The 16154-nt window shown below is 40.7% G+C and overlaps 1 protein-coding gene across 2 annotated transcripts; it reads left to right on the top strand.

The window, feature by feature from the left end:
* The first annotated feature begins 285 nt into the window (after nucleotides 1–285).
* On the top strand, nucleotides 286–15578 carry LOC121075874 (lamin-L(III)-like). Of its 2 annotated transcripts, XM_040569589.1 has the most exons (12): nucleotides 286–705; nucleotides 5004–5160; nucleotides 6124–6249; nucleotides 7194–7364; nucleotides 8405–8530; nucleotides 8629–8849; nucleotides 9737–9956; nucleotides 10858–10965; nucleotides 11278–11394; nucleotides 11486–11587; nucleotides 11718–11788; nucleotides 13964–15578. In XM_040569589.1, exons 1-11 carry the CDS (start codon nucleotides 338–340, stop codon nucleotides 11757–11759), a joined length of 1758 nt encoding a protein of 585 aa, XP_040425523.1. In that variant the 5' UTR covers nucleotides 286–337; the 3' UTR covers nucleotides 11760–11788; nucleotides 13964–15578. The 2 variants fall into 2 exon arrangements, with proteins under 2 accessions (XP_040425523.1, XP_040425524.1); XM_040569590.1 differs by lacking the exon at nucleotides 11718–11788 and having other exon boundaries at nucleotides 287–705.
* Nucleotides 15579–16154: the final 576 nt, after the last annotated feature.

Genomic DNA, 16154 nt, shown 5'->3' with positions numbered 1-16154 from the left:
GTTCCCCCGACCCTTTCGCCTGTTCAGTACCACCGAGCTGCTGTGGGCATCCCAACAGCTCCTTCCCCGCCCTCCCCGAGCGGCACCATTGGGCTGATGAGAGGCAGCGAAGCATGTGTGAAAAACCAGCTAAAAAAAAAGATTAAAAAATTAGATACGTGGATTAGCGAAGCGGTGGCACTTGTTGGGAGGGGGGGAGAAGCCGTAGCCCTTTAAGCTGCCCACCCTCTCCGGCGGCAGCTGGCTGCTATTTATACGCGGCGGCTGCGGGGCGGGCCCGGTAGCAGCGACAGCGGCAGGGAGGCCCGGGAGCGGGGAGGCCCGGGCGGAGGCTGCCATGACCACGGCTCTGTCCTCTACACCGGCCGGAGGGAGCCGCTCCGCCGGCCGCGGGGCTGCCTCCTCTCCGCTGAGCCCGACGAGGCTCAGCCGGCTGCAGGAGAAGGAGGAGCTGCGGCAGCTCAATGACCGCCTGGCCGCCTACATCGAGCGGGTGCGGGCGCTGGAGGCCGACAAGACGGCGCTGCGGCAGAGGCTGGCCGAGCAGGAGGCTGGCAGCGGCCGGGAGCTGGGCTGCCTGCGGCTCCGCTACGAGGCGGAGCTGGCCGATGCCCGCCGGGCGCTGGACGATATCGCCATCGAGCGGGCCGCGCTGCAGGTGGAGCTGGGCAAGATCGGTGAGGAGCACCGGCAGCTGCACAGCAGGTCGGTGTCCGGCCGTCCCGCCGCTCCTGCCCGGCCCCGAGCGGGCCCTGCACCGTGGGGGTCTCCCCTGGGGCTGCCTCCATGCTTGGGGGTCTCCCGTGGGGCGAGGAGAAGGTGCTGCTGCTTGCCAGGACGCGTGCCTCCGAGAGGGAGGGCTTGGTGCCACTATGGTGACCGGGTCTTGGTGGTGGTAAGACCCCAGTGGTGTGGAGTAGCATAGGTCTGGAGAAACCCTAATGTATACCCTTCAGGTGTGTGGTAGGGTTACTGCTGTGAGTGCCTTCTGCTCCAGGGCTGCTGGGATGCTTCGTAGCTCCCTTGTAATGGGAATGAGGTCCCCCAGAATTTGGGATGCTGGAAGGCCTTCTGTGCATAGCTCTGCTTGGAAGCAGAGCTGACTGGGTTGGTACTGCACTCAGTGTTTAATAAGCACTAAAGAAATGCTGGAAAGCATCTAGGAAGCTATAGTGGAAGGGGAGGTAAGCCACTGTAGGGAGTCTGCTCGCATCTCTTTTGAGCTTTGTAGTTCAGGCTCTACCTTCTCTCTGTATTTCCCTCTAGATGGTCCTATAAGCAGAGTAACTTACCTTGTACAGGCTGGTAATGCACAGATTGTCCTAGTGGCTCTTCCAGTTTAGTCTACATGTTGCTGGGATGAACTGCCTGCCACTTCAGACTTAACAGTCTCATGAGCAGTGTATCCTGTGCCTGGAATCTCCTTGTTGTCTAGTCTCCCCAGGCCTGAAACAAGGGGATGGTCCAACATAAGTGTGATCAAAATATCTTGTAGGAGATGAGTAGTGAAGGGCAGGGAACAAACATTAACATAGCAAACATCCTTTTTGGATGTATACAAGTATATATGGATATATACAAGTAACTAGCATTGCTAGTTACTTTAATGCCCTATTGTAATGCAAACTCAATTACAAACTTGAAGTAACTTGCATGTCCATGAACACAGACAATCTTGCTATGAGCTGTTATCATAGCACCTGTAGGCACTAACTTTTCCTTTTAACATTTATAGTATGAAACAAATACTGGTTTCTACAGTCAGTAGGATTTAAGTAGCTGTTCTACGTGGAAATAAAACAGTGTTTTACTCTAAGCTTCTGTTTTCAGTTGCTTGGAAGTTATTGGTCTTGCCTCATTCGTGCTGTGTTTTAGCTCATAATTTTTTTTTTAATAAATCTAACCAACCACTGGATTGGACAGTGAGGAGAGAAGGCTAATGCCAGTTCTGAAATTTTTCTGCTGCTCTTTGTGTTTGTATAACACAGCAGCTTTGTTTATAAACCTTTAGGTTTGGTAGTATGTAATTCTCTGGACAAACTTATTTCTTTAAAGTAACTAGGTTTTAAAGTGGTTAACTTTAAAACCCATGGGGAAGGATGCACAGCTCATCCTTTCTGGAAGGACTAGACTGAAATTCTACTATTGAGTGCTTTTTATCTGGTCTGTCTAACTGCAAATGTCTCAGATGACTTGGAACAAACTAACTTGAGGGTATCATGCCCTTTATATATATCCTTTAAATAACCTGGAACTCTTATGGGATGGAATGTCACTAGATAACTTCCCAGCAGTGTTAACCGTTGACTCCTTTTGATCACTAGTGGAGAGTTTTAAACCTTCAGCAACAATCAACTATGTTTGCATTCCATCTTTTTCTTAAACAGTTGTAACTGGAAGTAGGCCAAAGATGTTTTGGAAAGGGGAGTTGTGGTTAAGCATATCAGTTGGTTGAATTTAGAGACCGAGGAAGGTCAAAGCAAGAGCAGTAGCACTACAGATAAAGATGAGACTAATACTACTTCATGAAGAAAAACTACTGTGTTTTGCTACTGAACCTAGCAAGCTGAAGCTAAGAGTGAATTCTCAAGTGCTGTTAGTGTCCTCTAGTCTTAATGAGCTGAAGTGATTTGAGTATACGTGGAGAACTTAAATAATTTCACTAAAAGCTCAGGTCAAGCATGTGACACCCCGATTTATAGGAAATGTGATAGTCAATGCCTCAGTTATCACTTTGCATCAAAGTCAGACTTTGGTAAATTGCTGTTATTAAAGATGAAATGACTCACTTCAGAGTTTTGTGGAAAAAAGTTGTGAGGAATGAATACAGGAAACCTGAAGTTGCCTGTCAAGACCTGTGTTAAGAAAGTGGGCTATCAAACAATGGATATAAAAAACACTAATAGAGTTTCACTCTTGTGCATACCTAGATGATTGCAAAAAAGATTACAATAAGATGAAACAGTCAATACTATCAGTAAGTAGTTATTAATGTACATGTTAATATTGTAACCAATACTTACAGTAAGTACCAGCCGAGATCCCAAGTGGCTAATGTAATTAACACCTAGAAAAGAAAGAAAACTAAATACAAGGGGAAAACTACAACACAATCTTTCTATTGTTACTATAATAGTTACTCTTTTCCTAGACTTTCTCAGTAAATACCCTCTACTAGCAAAAGATTTGTTTATGCATCATGGTCACAAAGTATAGAGACAATCAGCAGATGTCTGAACAGCAGGCCTAGAAAAGGCCTCAGGCAAGAACCTGATCTAGCCCCTCACCCCCAGCCTGTGTTAGAACCAACCATACCTGCATTACTTCTAGCTGATGTTTTTGTAACCCTTTTCAAATTCCAGATGATGGAGATTCCAGAATCTCCCTAGGCATTGTACTTCACTTCTGAACTACTATTAGCTTACTCTTTAACATCTAACCCAAGTATTTCTCCCTGCAATTTAAGCCTACAACTTCCTGCCTTTTCCACAACAGACATGGAAAACAGATTCCCTTCCTCTATGCAGCAGTCTTTACATACATAAAAGACTGTTATGTCTCCTGTCACTTTTCTCTTCTCTAGACTAAACAATTCTTTTTTCCAATATTTTCCTGTATTCCATGCTTTCTAGAGCCCATCACTCCTGTAGAATGACTTTGGACTCCCTCCAACTGGTCTGCTCAGTTATCAACTGGAAAACTCATTGTATGAATTATCACAATTCTGCCATTTGGCAGAACAAATTTTGCTAAAATAAAGTGAATTCTTTACTCCTTAAAATGTCAAATATGAGTTTTGAGGAGGAACTCGGACTCTGGATGTAGGTCAGGTAACTGGGTCTAAGTTGCCCAGGGTAACTGAGTGCTAGTATTAGCCTGGTATTAGAGCAGTCTGGGAAATTGTCACCCCTTTTTCCTCAAAGACAGGAACTCACTGTGGGCTCAGTACTTTCCTGCTCTGGTGCCAAGTTTTTTTTAAAAAAAAAAAAACCTACCTTGGCCATCCAGAATGTACCCAAAGGTTCTGTAATTGGGCATTTGCACAAGGTGATAGGAAAGAAATGGCCTTCTGAAGGCAAAGCTGCTCTCACCCCATAACTCTGCCAAGGCATGAAGGAAGGGAGAATTTGTGATTCTTCCTGAGGGGAAAGTTATTCTCAGAAGGAGGTTCTCCATGCTGTGAGAGCAGGGTGGTCTGTGTGGAGACTTGTGTGGCAGGACCTGGGGACTGGAGGAGGCAGTGGGGCTGAGAGGGCCTGGGTGCCAGGGCAGTGCCCTCAGGGGCCTGAACTCCTTCAGTGCTGTGAAGGGACCTTCCCCATCTGGTTTTCAGATGGCGAAAGCCCCCAGCAGCTGGAGCTGCTTTCTGCCTTCAGTTGCAGAGGAGGGGGCACTCCACCACCATGTGTGACCAGCATCACCTGCTACCCTGCCTCAGGAAAGCAGGCCTTGAGCTGCTTGCACCTGGCCTGCATGCCCTCAGGTGGTATGGTGGCCTCCCTGTGGAGTGTGTGCATCCCACAGGGGGTGGGCTGTGTGGGGCTCTCAGCCACAGCAAGGGTGTCCTGAGGTGGCAACAGGCACCTTGCCAGGAAGCTGGTGGCTGTCTTTGCTGCTGAAAGGAGGTTTTTGTGTCAGGAGTTCAGCAGTGGCATGTCAGTGCAGTCCAGTGAATGCTGGCTTTGAATGTGACTAATCTGTCCCTGTGGAGAAAGGACCTGTGCCTCCCTTCCTGATGGTAGTGCTGTGGAAAATAGCTGGATTCTGCATAGAGTTCACACACAATGAGTTGGAAAGTGGGTCAGAAATCTTTCTGGTTAAACAAATGATACTTCTCTGAGGGTCTAGTTTGTTCCTTAGAGCCTACCCTATGCTCTCAGCACAATGCTTAACCTTTCTTCTGATTTAGTTCAACTGTAAACCCCAATAAAGGTAAACACGCTGAAAGCAAATTTTTCTCACTCACCAACTGTAACTTATGAGTGTAAAACTTTCACTTGCAGGAATTCAAAGAAAGAAGCTGACTTAAACCTGGCACAGGCTCGTGTGAGAGACCTTGATGCTCAGCTGAATACAAAGGAAGCTGACTTAGCAACAGCTTTGAATCAGAACCGAAGTTTGGAAAATGACCTTCATGAATTAAAGGATCAAGTAGTCACTGTAAGACTTGTTCCTGGAATTTCAACTTTGCTGTTGCTCCTGAAGCTTTTGCTTGTCTTTTCCCAAACTAGTTAGTTGAGATTTAAACGTAAAAGCAGGCAAAGGCTGTCACCTATGACAATTACAGGTGGACAAAAAGATTTCTTCAAACTTGCTGAAAGCAAATGCTGCTAATAGTTGGTCCGTTAGAACTTCTGTCTGTTGTAAGTACTTTTAATTCTATTCCATGACCATAGTCTGTAATGATTTTTGTTCTGATGATGAACTAAGTTGAAATGTGAACTGTTGTAGCCTCTGTAGCAAAGGGAGGATTTGGTGGGCCCTGCTTTACTATGCTTAAATCTAGGTAGAACAAATAAGAACTGACTACTTCTTGTGGGTTCTTCTGCTGTTTGAGTCGCTACTCTATCAGCGTATTACAATACAGTATCTTCATGCTTTACCATGATTATTGAGCTACTTTAGGGTCTTTAAGATGAAAACTAGAGAAACCTTGTATCATTAAAGTGGCACACTAGTACTGGCAGCTTCTAAGAGTTTGTCAACATAGTAAAGCCATTGTTGGAACTTCCTCCTTGTTAAGTATCAGTCAAGTGATATGGAAAATAAGGGAGAAGTTTGGAGTACTTAGTAATGCGGAAGGGAAGAATGTGTATGGATGTTGTAATTGATTCATCAGAAACCTATTTTCTAGACTTGAAATAAAACAGTGGTTAAAAACTAGCTGGTGGGATGAAGGGCTGCGTACCTTCTTGGAAATCTGGTTTATGTAATGACTAATAGGGTTCTTTGTTGCAAACATGCTGGATCCCACTGAAATAGACCTTAAACTGTCAAACTTCACTTAAGCAACATGTTTTGATAGCTGTAGGAATGAAGTTGAATAACCTGTAATAAGGTGGTCATCTTAGTTTGGAAGAGTGATCTCTTAATTTTGCTTATCCCTATGTCTTTCTCTTCTAGCTGCAGCTGTCACTGGAAGATGCCAAAAAGCATCTTCACAATGAAATGTTGAGAAGGGTGGACCTGGAAAATCACATGAAAACATTGCAGGAACAAATGACATTCCAGAAGCGCCTTCATGAAGACGTATGTTTTAGCTTATTATCAAGAATATATATTTTTAATTGTCCATGACCCCTGGATGCCCTTAAAAGCAATGTTAAGGTGTGTGTTATCCTTAAAAAGGTAACTAGCTGAGTCAACATATGGCAGTCCATCAGCCAATAAAATCTACCTAACTAGGAAGACTTCAAGGAAGTACACAGCCTTATGCTAACTGGCATAGTACCAATAGATATCTGGAATATGAGAGAACTTTCTCAGGATGCACTTCTGAAGGTAACTACTAATGCACTACTTTGTGTAACTGAAAGTGCATATATTACAGTTGAAATAAATGATTCCAGGTGTTTGCTAGAAGCCTAAAATAATTGAAATCAAACCTCTCTTAATAAGCAACTTATGTTCCCTACTTCCTTAATGGTTACCAAGCACCTTTGATAAGTGTTGCATGAGAAGTCAGTACATGACATACAACTTTAAAAAAAAAAAGTGAATGCAAGCCAACTTCCTTCTGGAAGAAATCTCAGTGTGTGGTTTAAGTGATAAAACTCCAATTTCTCTAACCCAGCTGCTGTTAGTTCTTGAATAAAACAGGAATAGTTGAAGTAACATTGCTTAAAGAAGCTGAAGCATATGCACATGTGCTTCTAAGTTAAAAGCAGATAAATTCATCTAGTTCAAAGAATTAGTCTCCAAAGTAGATACAGATTACTGCATTTAGTAGTTTAAGCAATGTTGGCAATGAGGAAACCAAGCAACCCAGCACAGCTAGGGAGGTGAAAATACCTGACCTAATGGATAGATATTTTAGCTCCCAATGGATGAATATTTAAGCTCCAAATAAGATGAATGCAGTCAATGACAAAACTGCTTCAGTACTGAATGACTTACTAAGCTGGTACAGCATATCCACAGTCTCAAATTAAACTGTTTTAGCTTGCTTATTCTCTGGAAAACTTTCCTCCTAGGAACTCAAGGAGACAAAGAGAGTCCATGAGAGCAGGATGGCAGAAATAGAGTCTGGCCGTCAGAGAGAATTTGAGAGTAAGCTCTCAGATGCTCTGCAGGGGCTCAGAAAACAGCATGAAGAACAAATTCAAGGATACAAAGAAGAGCTGGAGCGAACATTCAGTGCAAAAGTGAGTCTGTAAAAAAAAAAAAAAGCCAGTAAAGAAAATTTTCTGCACCTTAATATGATTAAATTTACACTACCATGTAACATATTTACATACCAAGTAACTGATGGAGCCCTCACATTTAGTGCAGAGCTTCTAGGTGTAAATGTGAAGAGTAATTAACTACAAGTAGTGTAGAATTTCAAAAGTGTCAAATTTGACAGTAGAACTTAGTGCCACCAACACTTAGTACAGTCTTTTTCCCCATATTAGTCTTGCATTCAGGTAAAATTAATATTTTTCTTATACTGTTGTAAGTAAGATCCCAGGGGTTTCTGGGTAGGTTGCAGTGTACCATATTGGTATGCTAAGCTGTCTTTAATATTCAGTGCAGAATCACATGATCCACTCCTCTCAAGCAGACGTGTTTATTGCTTCATAGTTCTTCTGGGTTTCTCTATGCTCCAACTTTCTCCACATGCCAACTTAGTGAATTTACTTGTATAATTCTGTCCAGGTTTCTACTGGAAAACCTTGTATTTCTTGTAGTAACATGACTATACTTTATTTCACTGCATGTTTTTTTTCCTTTCTTGGAAGATTGACTTCTCTTCAAGATTGACTTGCTCTAGAAGTAGCTCAGCGATGCAGGAACTGTTCAGTAACAGATCTTTTGGGGAAGAACAATAGTTCTCTAAGCATACCTAGTATCCTCTAGCTTCATGCTTTGACAAGCAGTTTCCAAGCATTCTCCATTATTCTTCTGGAGAATCAATGTACTTCGTATCTATCCTTCAGTTACAAATGTATGAAGACCTTGTATTTTAAGCCAGCACCTCTCCCTACCTGATTATTGCTGACTTCTTCTGATGTGAATGTCAAACTCATGTAAACCTCCCTGAAAAGCAACAAAAAGCTTTCTGGCCTAGACCTTATTGGTATCTGCACACTTAAGTAAAACATAACTATTTCCAGATGTAACAGCTGGAAATCACTTGGTTTTCCTTCCTTATTTAAAATATATGGTCATAAGCAACTCATTACTAACAGTGACTTATCCATAGGTGGAGAATGCCCAGCTTTCTGCAGCAAGAAATAGTGACTTTGCCAATGCTGCTCGGGAGGAGCTAATGGAAACAAAGCTGAGAGTTGATACGCTGACATCTCAAGTTAATCAATATCAAAGCCAGGTACCATCTTCACTTGTATATCCTTAAATACCCAATTCAAACTAATGTGCTTTCTTCTCTAAATTTGTTAGAATTTAATTTTCTTCTCTGAATTTTAGAATGCTGCTTTGGAGAGCAAAATAAGGGAGCTACAGGAGGCGCTGGATTATGATCGTGATCTACATCGAAGGCGTATGGCTGAAAAAGAGAAAGAAATGGCCCAAGCCCAGCAGCAGGTACAAGCACAGTTGGAAGAATATGAGCATCTCTTAGATGTGAAACTGGCTCTAGATCTGGAAATAAATGCCTACAGGAAGATGCTGGAAGGAGAGGAACAGAGGTAGGCTATGACAAGATCCTCAGGTGAGGACTTGCTCCACCCATGATCTCTGCACCAACAGTATATTCTTCAGAATGTGGAAGAGACAAGAAACAAATACTAAATGTGCAATTAGTACTACAATTCAGGTCTTTAAGTATAACTGGTAGATAAATGGTGTTTATATCCCACATCTACCATACAATATACTAAGATGAAATAACTTGACAAACCCAACTGAAAGTTCAAAGGTCCATTAGACATCCCTCCCTAGAATTAAACTTTTTCAAAGCTTTGTGCTAAATCCCAGAACTCTATATCAAAGAGTGTTCAAGCCTAAACCAGCTTTTCTTTCTCCCTTATCCATCAGGGTTAGGTGCTGTCATTTCTACTTGGGTATTGAATTTTGGAAACCCATTAGGGCACACAGTTTATAGGGATACAGTTGTTCTGTGTGGGTTTTAATCTGTACCTAGCTAGCTCAGAAGTCTATTTAGCAATTGAAGCATCAGTGTTTTAGGCTGTGCATGAATGAAGCTGGAAAATCGTATTAGCTCCCAGTTATTCAGACACAGTTTGAGAACAGCGTGAACTCTCAGTATGTGCTAAGAAGGGTCAAAAACTTAAACAACTTCCACTAAAAAGTGCCTGTAGAGACTTTAAATGAATCGCAACTGGGAATCATTTCTTATCTATATAAGCTTGCTCGGAACTCTAGGTTTGGGGCTATGTTCCAAACTTAATAAGCTACTTACTAAGTTACTCTTGCCAGTGAAAATAAAATCTTTTATTCAAGACTTCATGGAAACCTTGAATGTAAGAAGCTGTTAGACTTGGTTATTCTGGGAAGAGCAAGGAGGAATAAGCATGTTAGATATTCTAGTGAATGTTATCTGACTCCTTTCTAGGCTAAAGCTGTCACCTAGTCCATCTTCACGCAGCACTGCAACTCAAGCAACAAGTCAAGAGCGACGGTTCCTGCATGGGAAAAAAAGGAAAATAGCCCAAAAGAGAGAACATAGTCCTAGATTTAAGACTGTTCAGCATGCTTCATCTTCAGGAAATATATCTATTGAAGAAATTGATGCAGATGGGAAATATGTCAGGCTTAAAAACAACTCTGATGCGGTAGGCACTTGTACTCATTCAATTCTACACTGCCTTCACTACCAAGTATAACTGTTTGTGAATTGATTTGTGCCTTGGTGAGAGATGGCAGTAGGGAAGGATGATGAGATGGGAGATAAGTACTGTCAAACTACTTAAAAAGGGAAGGCTTTCTAAGCCTTTCTTCGACTAACCTGGTTAATGTCAAGAGAAGAGCAACTGGTCCTGCAGGTGTCCTGTTCAGAGCTGTTTGGGAGATGCTTTGGCAGGAGGTGCACTCTCTTCCATGATAGAGAAGCCCACCATCAGGTATTTCTCATTAGGCTCAGGGTAGCAGTATTGGAAGTACTACATAACCTTAGTAAATTAAATAAGGTTTTAGTAAACTGGATGACAGCTTGCTGTTTAAAAATGCTTACAGCAGATAAAAAGCTAGCATCTAATCAATGTAGAGAGGGCTTCTCTAATCAGATAATTCAACTAGTTTAGTCTGCAAATAAGAATTGTTAGAATTAATCATCAGAGCTTCAGAACTTGTGACTGGAAGCTTAGGCACTTATGTCAGCCTGAGTTACCTTAAACTTTCACAGATAACTATGTATATTATAGCTTATACTTATATACATATGGTCTGACTTATAGATGGGTGTGACCAACTTGATTTACCAGAATCTACCTGGTAAGAACATGATCTTCCTTAAACAGAAGGCAAGAATAGATATGCCTAAACTTGTGGGATTAAGATTAACCCTAAGAAAATACTGGGAGAATTCACTGGAAATTTGAAGGCAGCCTCAAAATTGATTATAGATTCTTCCACACTACAGGAGAAAGACTAAATGACCCTGAAGCTGGAAAGCACCTTGCACTTGTATGGTGTTGTGTTGGTCTGTAATGCTGAGAGAAATTTCTTATCCCACAGGATCAGCCACTACATGGATGGGTGTTGAGAAGACATCTTGAAAGTGTGTCAGATGTAACATACAAATTCCCTTCACGGTTCACTCTTCAGGCAGGCCAAGTAGTTACGGTAGGTAGTGGTTTCATAAAACTTAAAGACCCTTGTTCTCATTAGGTTAGATGGCAATGGAGAATTGTGTAGTAAGAGTAACTAAATTACTACCTGATTTTCTTGATCCTGCTGTAAGTGCCTAAAGAACTAAAATCCTTATTTTATGTGGAAAGATGAGAAAATCCTTATAAGAACTTGATCTGGAGTTCAGTTTCTATTACTGGACATCTTTGGTATTAGAGTACTTGAAGTTTTATGTTCCGATATGTTTTGAGTTCTAATTCAACTACAAATAAAAATCTTCAGAAGCTCACTTTGAACTTGTTGCAGATTTGGGGAGCAGCTGCTGGTGTAAGCCCAGGTCCTAGTGATCTGGTCTGGAATTCTCAGAAGTCTTGGGGAAGTGGGTATGATATTGGTGTTACTCTTGTCACAGATGAAGGTGAGGTAAGTGAGTTTCTAGCTTCTTCTGTCCTAATACAAAACTTGTTTGCCTTAACACTTGAGTGTTCTTGGTGGTGACTCAATTGTATTGTAGGAACTAGCAGAGAGGAAGTTAATGCATGTACCTAGAGAAGAAAGTGGTGAGCATGATGAGTATGAAGAAGTAACTGAAAGTGAAATGGAGCTTCCATCTCAGGTAACCTGCCTGAAACTTAAATGCATGCTTTCAAAAGAATTATTCAATGGCCAATCACTTTTCATTACATGAAAATACTTCCCCAAGTACCATCCATATGCTACAACTGTACCATTTTTCTTGATGTCAGACCAAAAGAAGAAGAAAAAAGAAATGTTGTTTGGTTTCATGATAGTGGTTCCTGTGAGCATCCTTTAGCAGGTGAGATCAGTGAGAATCATGCTTGTCATCTCAGCTTGCTTCATTAGTAGTGCTTCAGTCTCTTGTCCCATGTAGGGTGTAGCTTGCATGGCTTTGCATCGCAAGTGGAATTGATATTTTGCTTATTATTAGTTGAATATGATCAAATAGTGTTAGCTGTCTGGCATCTAATTACTGAAACAATGAAGAATACTCTCTTTAATGTCTGTTTCATCTAAACATCTGACTGACTGAGTAAGCTTGCAAGCTGTTATTCCAAGAACAGAACGCAAATACTAACCAGAAATACCTTATTTCTGTGGGATGAAGTGACTTCTCTGATACTTAAGAGCAAGTCCAGGCACTGTTTTAAGTGTGCAACTTAAATTCACACTGAAGAAAGCTAGTACTTCCATTCAAAAGTATGAGAATGCTGAGGTTAAAGTTCTTGGTATGTTGACTGGCTAAGCTCCTCTTAAACTCAAGCATGAGTTTGAGGCATTTCAGTGTCAACTTGGTTCCAGAAATCGTTCTTATTTTTCTGTGTGAAATAAGTATCTCAACCTTGTTTCTGTCTTAAATACCCCCTTCAATACTTCCAAGTGGTACTGAAGTACAGATGCAGATCATGCTAACAGAATTAACATACATCAATAGAATGAGCATGTTTTGGCTTCTATACACCTAGAACCTTTTGGCTATAACTTGCATATTGCAATGCATTGTGAAAGACTCTATGGCCTCTCTAAATGGCTTTTAACTGATCAGAGTCTGAAGTTCAGCATCTTGAATGCTTCTAATGCATTTTGATACTGTTACACTGGTCTTTTAATTGCTGAAGTGTTCTGAAGGGTTATTGCTGAAGGGCCTTAAATTGATCATAACTGAAAAAATATAGGCTGTATCTTACTTGAGTTGATTTTCTTGACTTGAAATAGTGTAGGCTCCTTCCTTAGTGTAGGCTAAGGACAGAAGTAAAGAGAATGTCCAGCTAAATATTCATTCTTATATTCTCAGCCTCCTGCTGACACAGCCTGAGTTACTACAGACCTTGCTAAAAATGATCCCACACAGCTGCAAGGACTGATATCTACTGCAGCAGGCCTTAGAGCCACCGTTTCCTCTGTGCCTTCATAATATGTATACCTGTTTAAAAATAACTTGGAAGCACACTTTCTTCAGAGCAATCATATTCTGAGATCTCATAACAGGCAGTTGTTTACTACTTAATTCTCTCCTTGTCCTTCTTTAGAACAGAAAATCTGGGTAAATATCTATTACTATATCCTCTGGCTTAGTGTTTACAGGTATCAAAGACTCCTGACTACATTCTCGTAATATTTCCAGTCCTCAACTGTGAAGGAGGGTATGATCATGTTTACTAGGTTATTGAATAATGGTCTACAATGCTGTTCTGGCTTTTAATATGCAGTATAAACAAAAATGGCTGAAGCTGTACCAGTGGAAACTAAGTTTTAAAGAGACTTACTGCTACAAGCTTCATCTTCAAATTAGGGCCTCTCCTTCATTATTTTAAAGACTTTAATTGGCTAATAACATGCTTGTTCTGCAGTCAATGATGGAAAGAAAAAGCAACATTTTTCTTTACATCTCTAATCTGCTGTTTTATCAGCAATGTTACAATCAAGTTGTATGCCACATATGGTAAGAATCCATTCCAATACTCCTATTCATATATTAATGTCCTTTCCATCTGCTGAATTACTATCAGACTTGTGTCACTAGTACATCTATGCTTCTGCCACACAGGTAATATTGAAATAATAGTAGCTTAGTCCAAAAAAAAGTTAACTTCTTGCAGGCAGCAAAATGATGTAAAGAATGCTTTGCTTTAAGGAAGGCTTTTCCATATTTTTTGCTTCTGCTCTTATTCTAACTAGAGCAGTGGGAATTTGCATGCTGGTTAAGTTTTGATGCCTCAGAACTGGGGTACTAATAGCTCAATAGCTTTTCATTAAAGAAGGTATTGCATGGGCTCAAACTCTTAAACTTATTTTCCTTCCCGCTGACCATCTAGTGTAGTTAAGATGCTGCCACTCTTGAAAACCTGTTTTGCTTGTTAATAAGTAATTAAATCTACAAAGTATTATTAAAAAAAAGGTAAGATGTCTTTAGCCAGCAATAAATAGTAAGTATGCATGCTCATTAGCCTAATGTCTTGTTTTATTTCGGCAGCAAAATGAGGATCCTAGCTGTTCTATCATGTAATATGGACGCAGATGATCATCTGAAAACTTCTCAATCTCCAGTGACATTGCAGACTTGTGTTTTGATATCTTCTGGAATATCTGAAATTAACTTGGAATTTGAATCTCCCATCTGACCTCTCTGTAAGAAACATCGTCCATAACATGAAACTTTCTACTGTCTGATAACTGTACCCTGTCTTGGATTCACTGATATAAAGAGCAGTAGAATACAAGTTCTGTATTAAGTTGTTATTCCACTCTAACACAAGGATCTGGTCCCTGTGACCTGCTGAAATACAGGAGGGTGCAGTTTACAAAACTGTTAGATGCACGTCCTAGAAAGATAATAAATAACTGAGAATGTGTGAGGCTGCCTCAGCTTTCTCAGTATTCTGACATGGTGTTTCTCCAAAGGCAATTTCTGTTTCAAGTCTGGGTGGGAAACTACATGGGCCAGATCACACTACAGTGTGGGCTTTCAGTAAGTCCAAACTTGGCTGAAGTGAAATCTTCACCTGAAGAGTGGTGAGTGTCTGAAACATTTCCTGCTCAGATCCTGATATGTCTCGATCACTTCCTAGAGGACTTCCTAGAGCTTAAAAAAGAATCAAAAGCAAGTTGTGGAATGTTCCTCTCATTGATTAAATGTACTGTTTCTGTATTCTAGTACATAGAAATGACCAATGTCAGTATTTGATCTTTCTGGATGCAGTATATCACAGCATAGCTTTTAGTTCTGATTTGCTGGAACCTTAACTTGGACAGATATCCTGCAAATGTGAAACATTCCAACAGAAGGTACTGTAACTAGCAATATTAGCACTCTCTCCAAAAGGTCCCAAAATGTCAGCCTTCTAAGGGGCTAGGGAAAAAAACAGATGCTGAAATATTAAAAAAATGTTTACAGCAAAAGGTGCATCAAAAAGACCTGCTCTTAGTGTCCCTATATGCTAAATGTCTGACTCAAGGGCAGTCTGCAGGTCTGATTTGTATGTCTAATGGGGGAGCTGAGGTAATACTATGTATTGGCCAGTATGTAATTTATGTTTAATAGTTTTGTGGCCCACCTGAAGGCTGACCCACAACCTTTGCTGGCTATGTAGTCAGCCTGTATTCAATTACTTCTAGTTTCTTTTTTCTAAAATGCTTACCTGCTGGCTATATGGTGAAGAAAGGGCTTTGATGAGCCATGCAAAGTCTAGCTTTCTTCTTGTTAAGAGGATGAGCAGCTGACACTGCTGATCTCCCCAGATGCTGATTTCTGGCTGCATCTGTTACCTTGCTAAAATATTAAGTTCTGAATTTTAAGATCCAGTTTATATTTGGATAGTTATTAATGTGAGGCTTTCCTTACACTGGCTTAATGCTCTTAATTTAAGCTATTTAAAAAAGTCTGGTTTTGAGACATCAAAACTACTGCTGATTTAATGCATTTTAGCAGATTTGAACTGTTGTTGTACTTTAAGGCCCATACAGAAATCCTGTTCTTTGCTATATTTATTATGTTAAACTTTTACTATTAAAGAGTTTTCATGTACAAATATGGAAGTCCAAGACTAATTTACAAGTAAAATAATAAAACTGGGTTTGTTTTAGTGTTATTTGAGTGGCTCAAAACCCTGAAGCATTACATGTTTCTGCATGGCTTGAAGAAACTTTCAATGGTATACCCTACTGTCCTGTTTATACTTTTCATCACAATTCAGCTTTACTGGAAAAGTGAGTGATTTTAAGAGTATTAAGTATTTCAGATGACAGGACTTCTCTTTAAAGAACAAGCAAAAACCAGTATGAAGTGACAACCCTGAAATGCTTGAACTACTGTACAGGTCTTGATGTAAATAGCTGTGGTAGATCAAGCATTGACTGTTCTTTTTCTTCTCCCCTGGCTATTACTTAAGTACCTAAGTAAAATGTAGGTGCCTAACTCTGGCTCACAACAGCCTTGCTTCTTGGCTGCTGGTACCTAAACTCTTTTCTATTCTTTCAAAGTATGCACATACTTTAGCAATAGCCCTTCTACTGCTACAACCCAGAAGCACAAGTATAGCAACTGTAGGCTGAGTTGTATGGCATTTACCTAATAAGCTGTGAATCTCAAATACTTAAATGTTTGACAGTTGTTCCACATTTTGTATTCAGAACACCATAGCTGCTTTAATACAGGAAAAAGGTCA

Source organism: Cygnus olor, chromosome 11 (genome assembly GCF_009769625.2).
Source record: "Cygnus olor isolate bCygOlo1 chromosome 11, bCygOlo1.pri.v2, whole genome shotgun sequence".
NCBI lineage: Eukaryota > Metazoa > Chordata > Aves > Anseriformes > Anatidae > Cygnus > Cygnus olor.
This window is presented reverse-complemented; position numbering and strand designations above follow the sequence as displayed.

What these genes read in the sequence shown, in the direction of transcription:
- LOC121075874 (XM_040569589.1), top strand. Translation starts at nt 338, where the DNA reads ATGACCACGGCTCTGTCCTCTACACCGGCCGGAGGGAGCCGCTCCGCC. An exon ending in TTAATCAATATCAAAGCCAG is followed by an intron (nt 8,531 to 8,628) that starts GTACCATCTTCA and finishes TCTGAATTTTAG; the next exon opens with AATGCTGCTTTGGAGAGCAA. An exon ending in AGGCAGGCCAAGTAGTTACG is followed by an intron (nt 10,966 to 11,277) that starts GTAGGTAGTGGT and finishes AACTTGTTGCAG; the next exon opens with ATTTGGGGAGCAGCTGCTGG.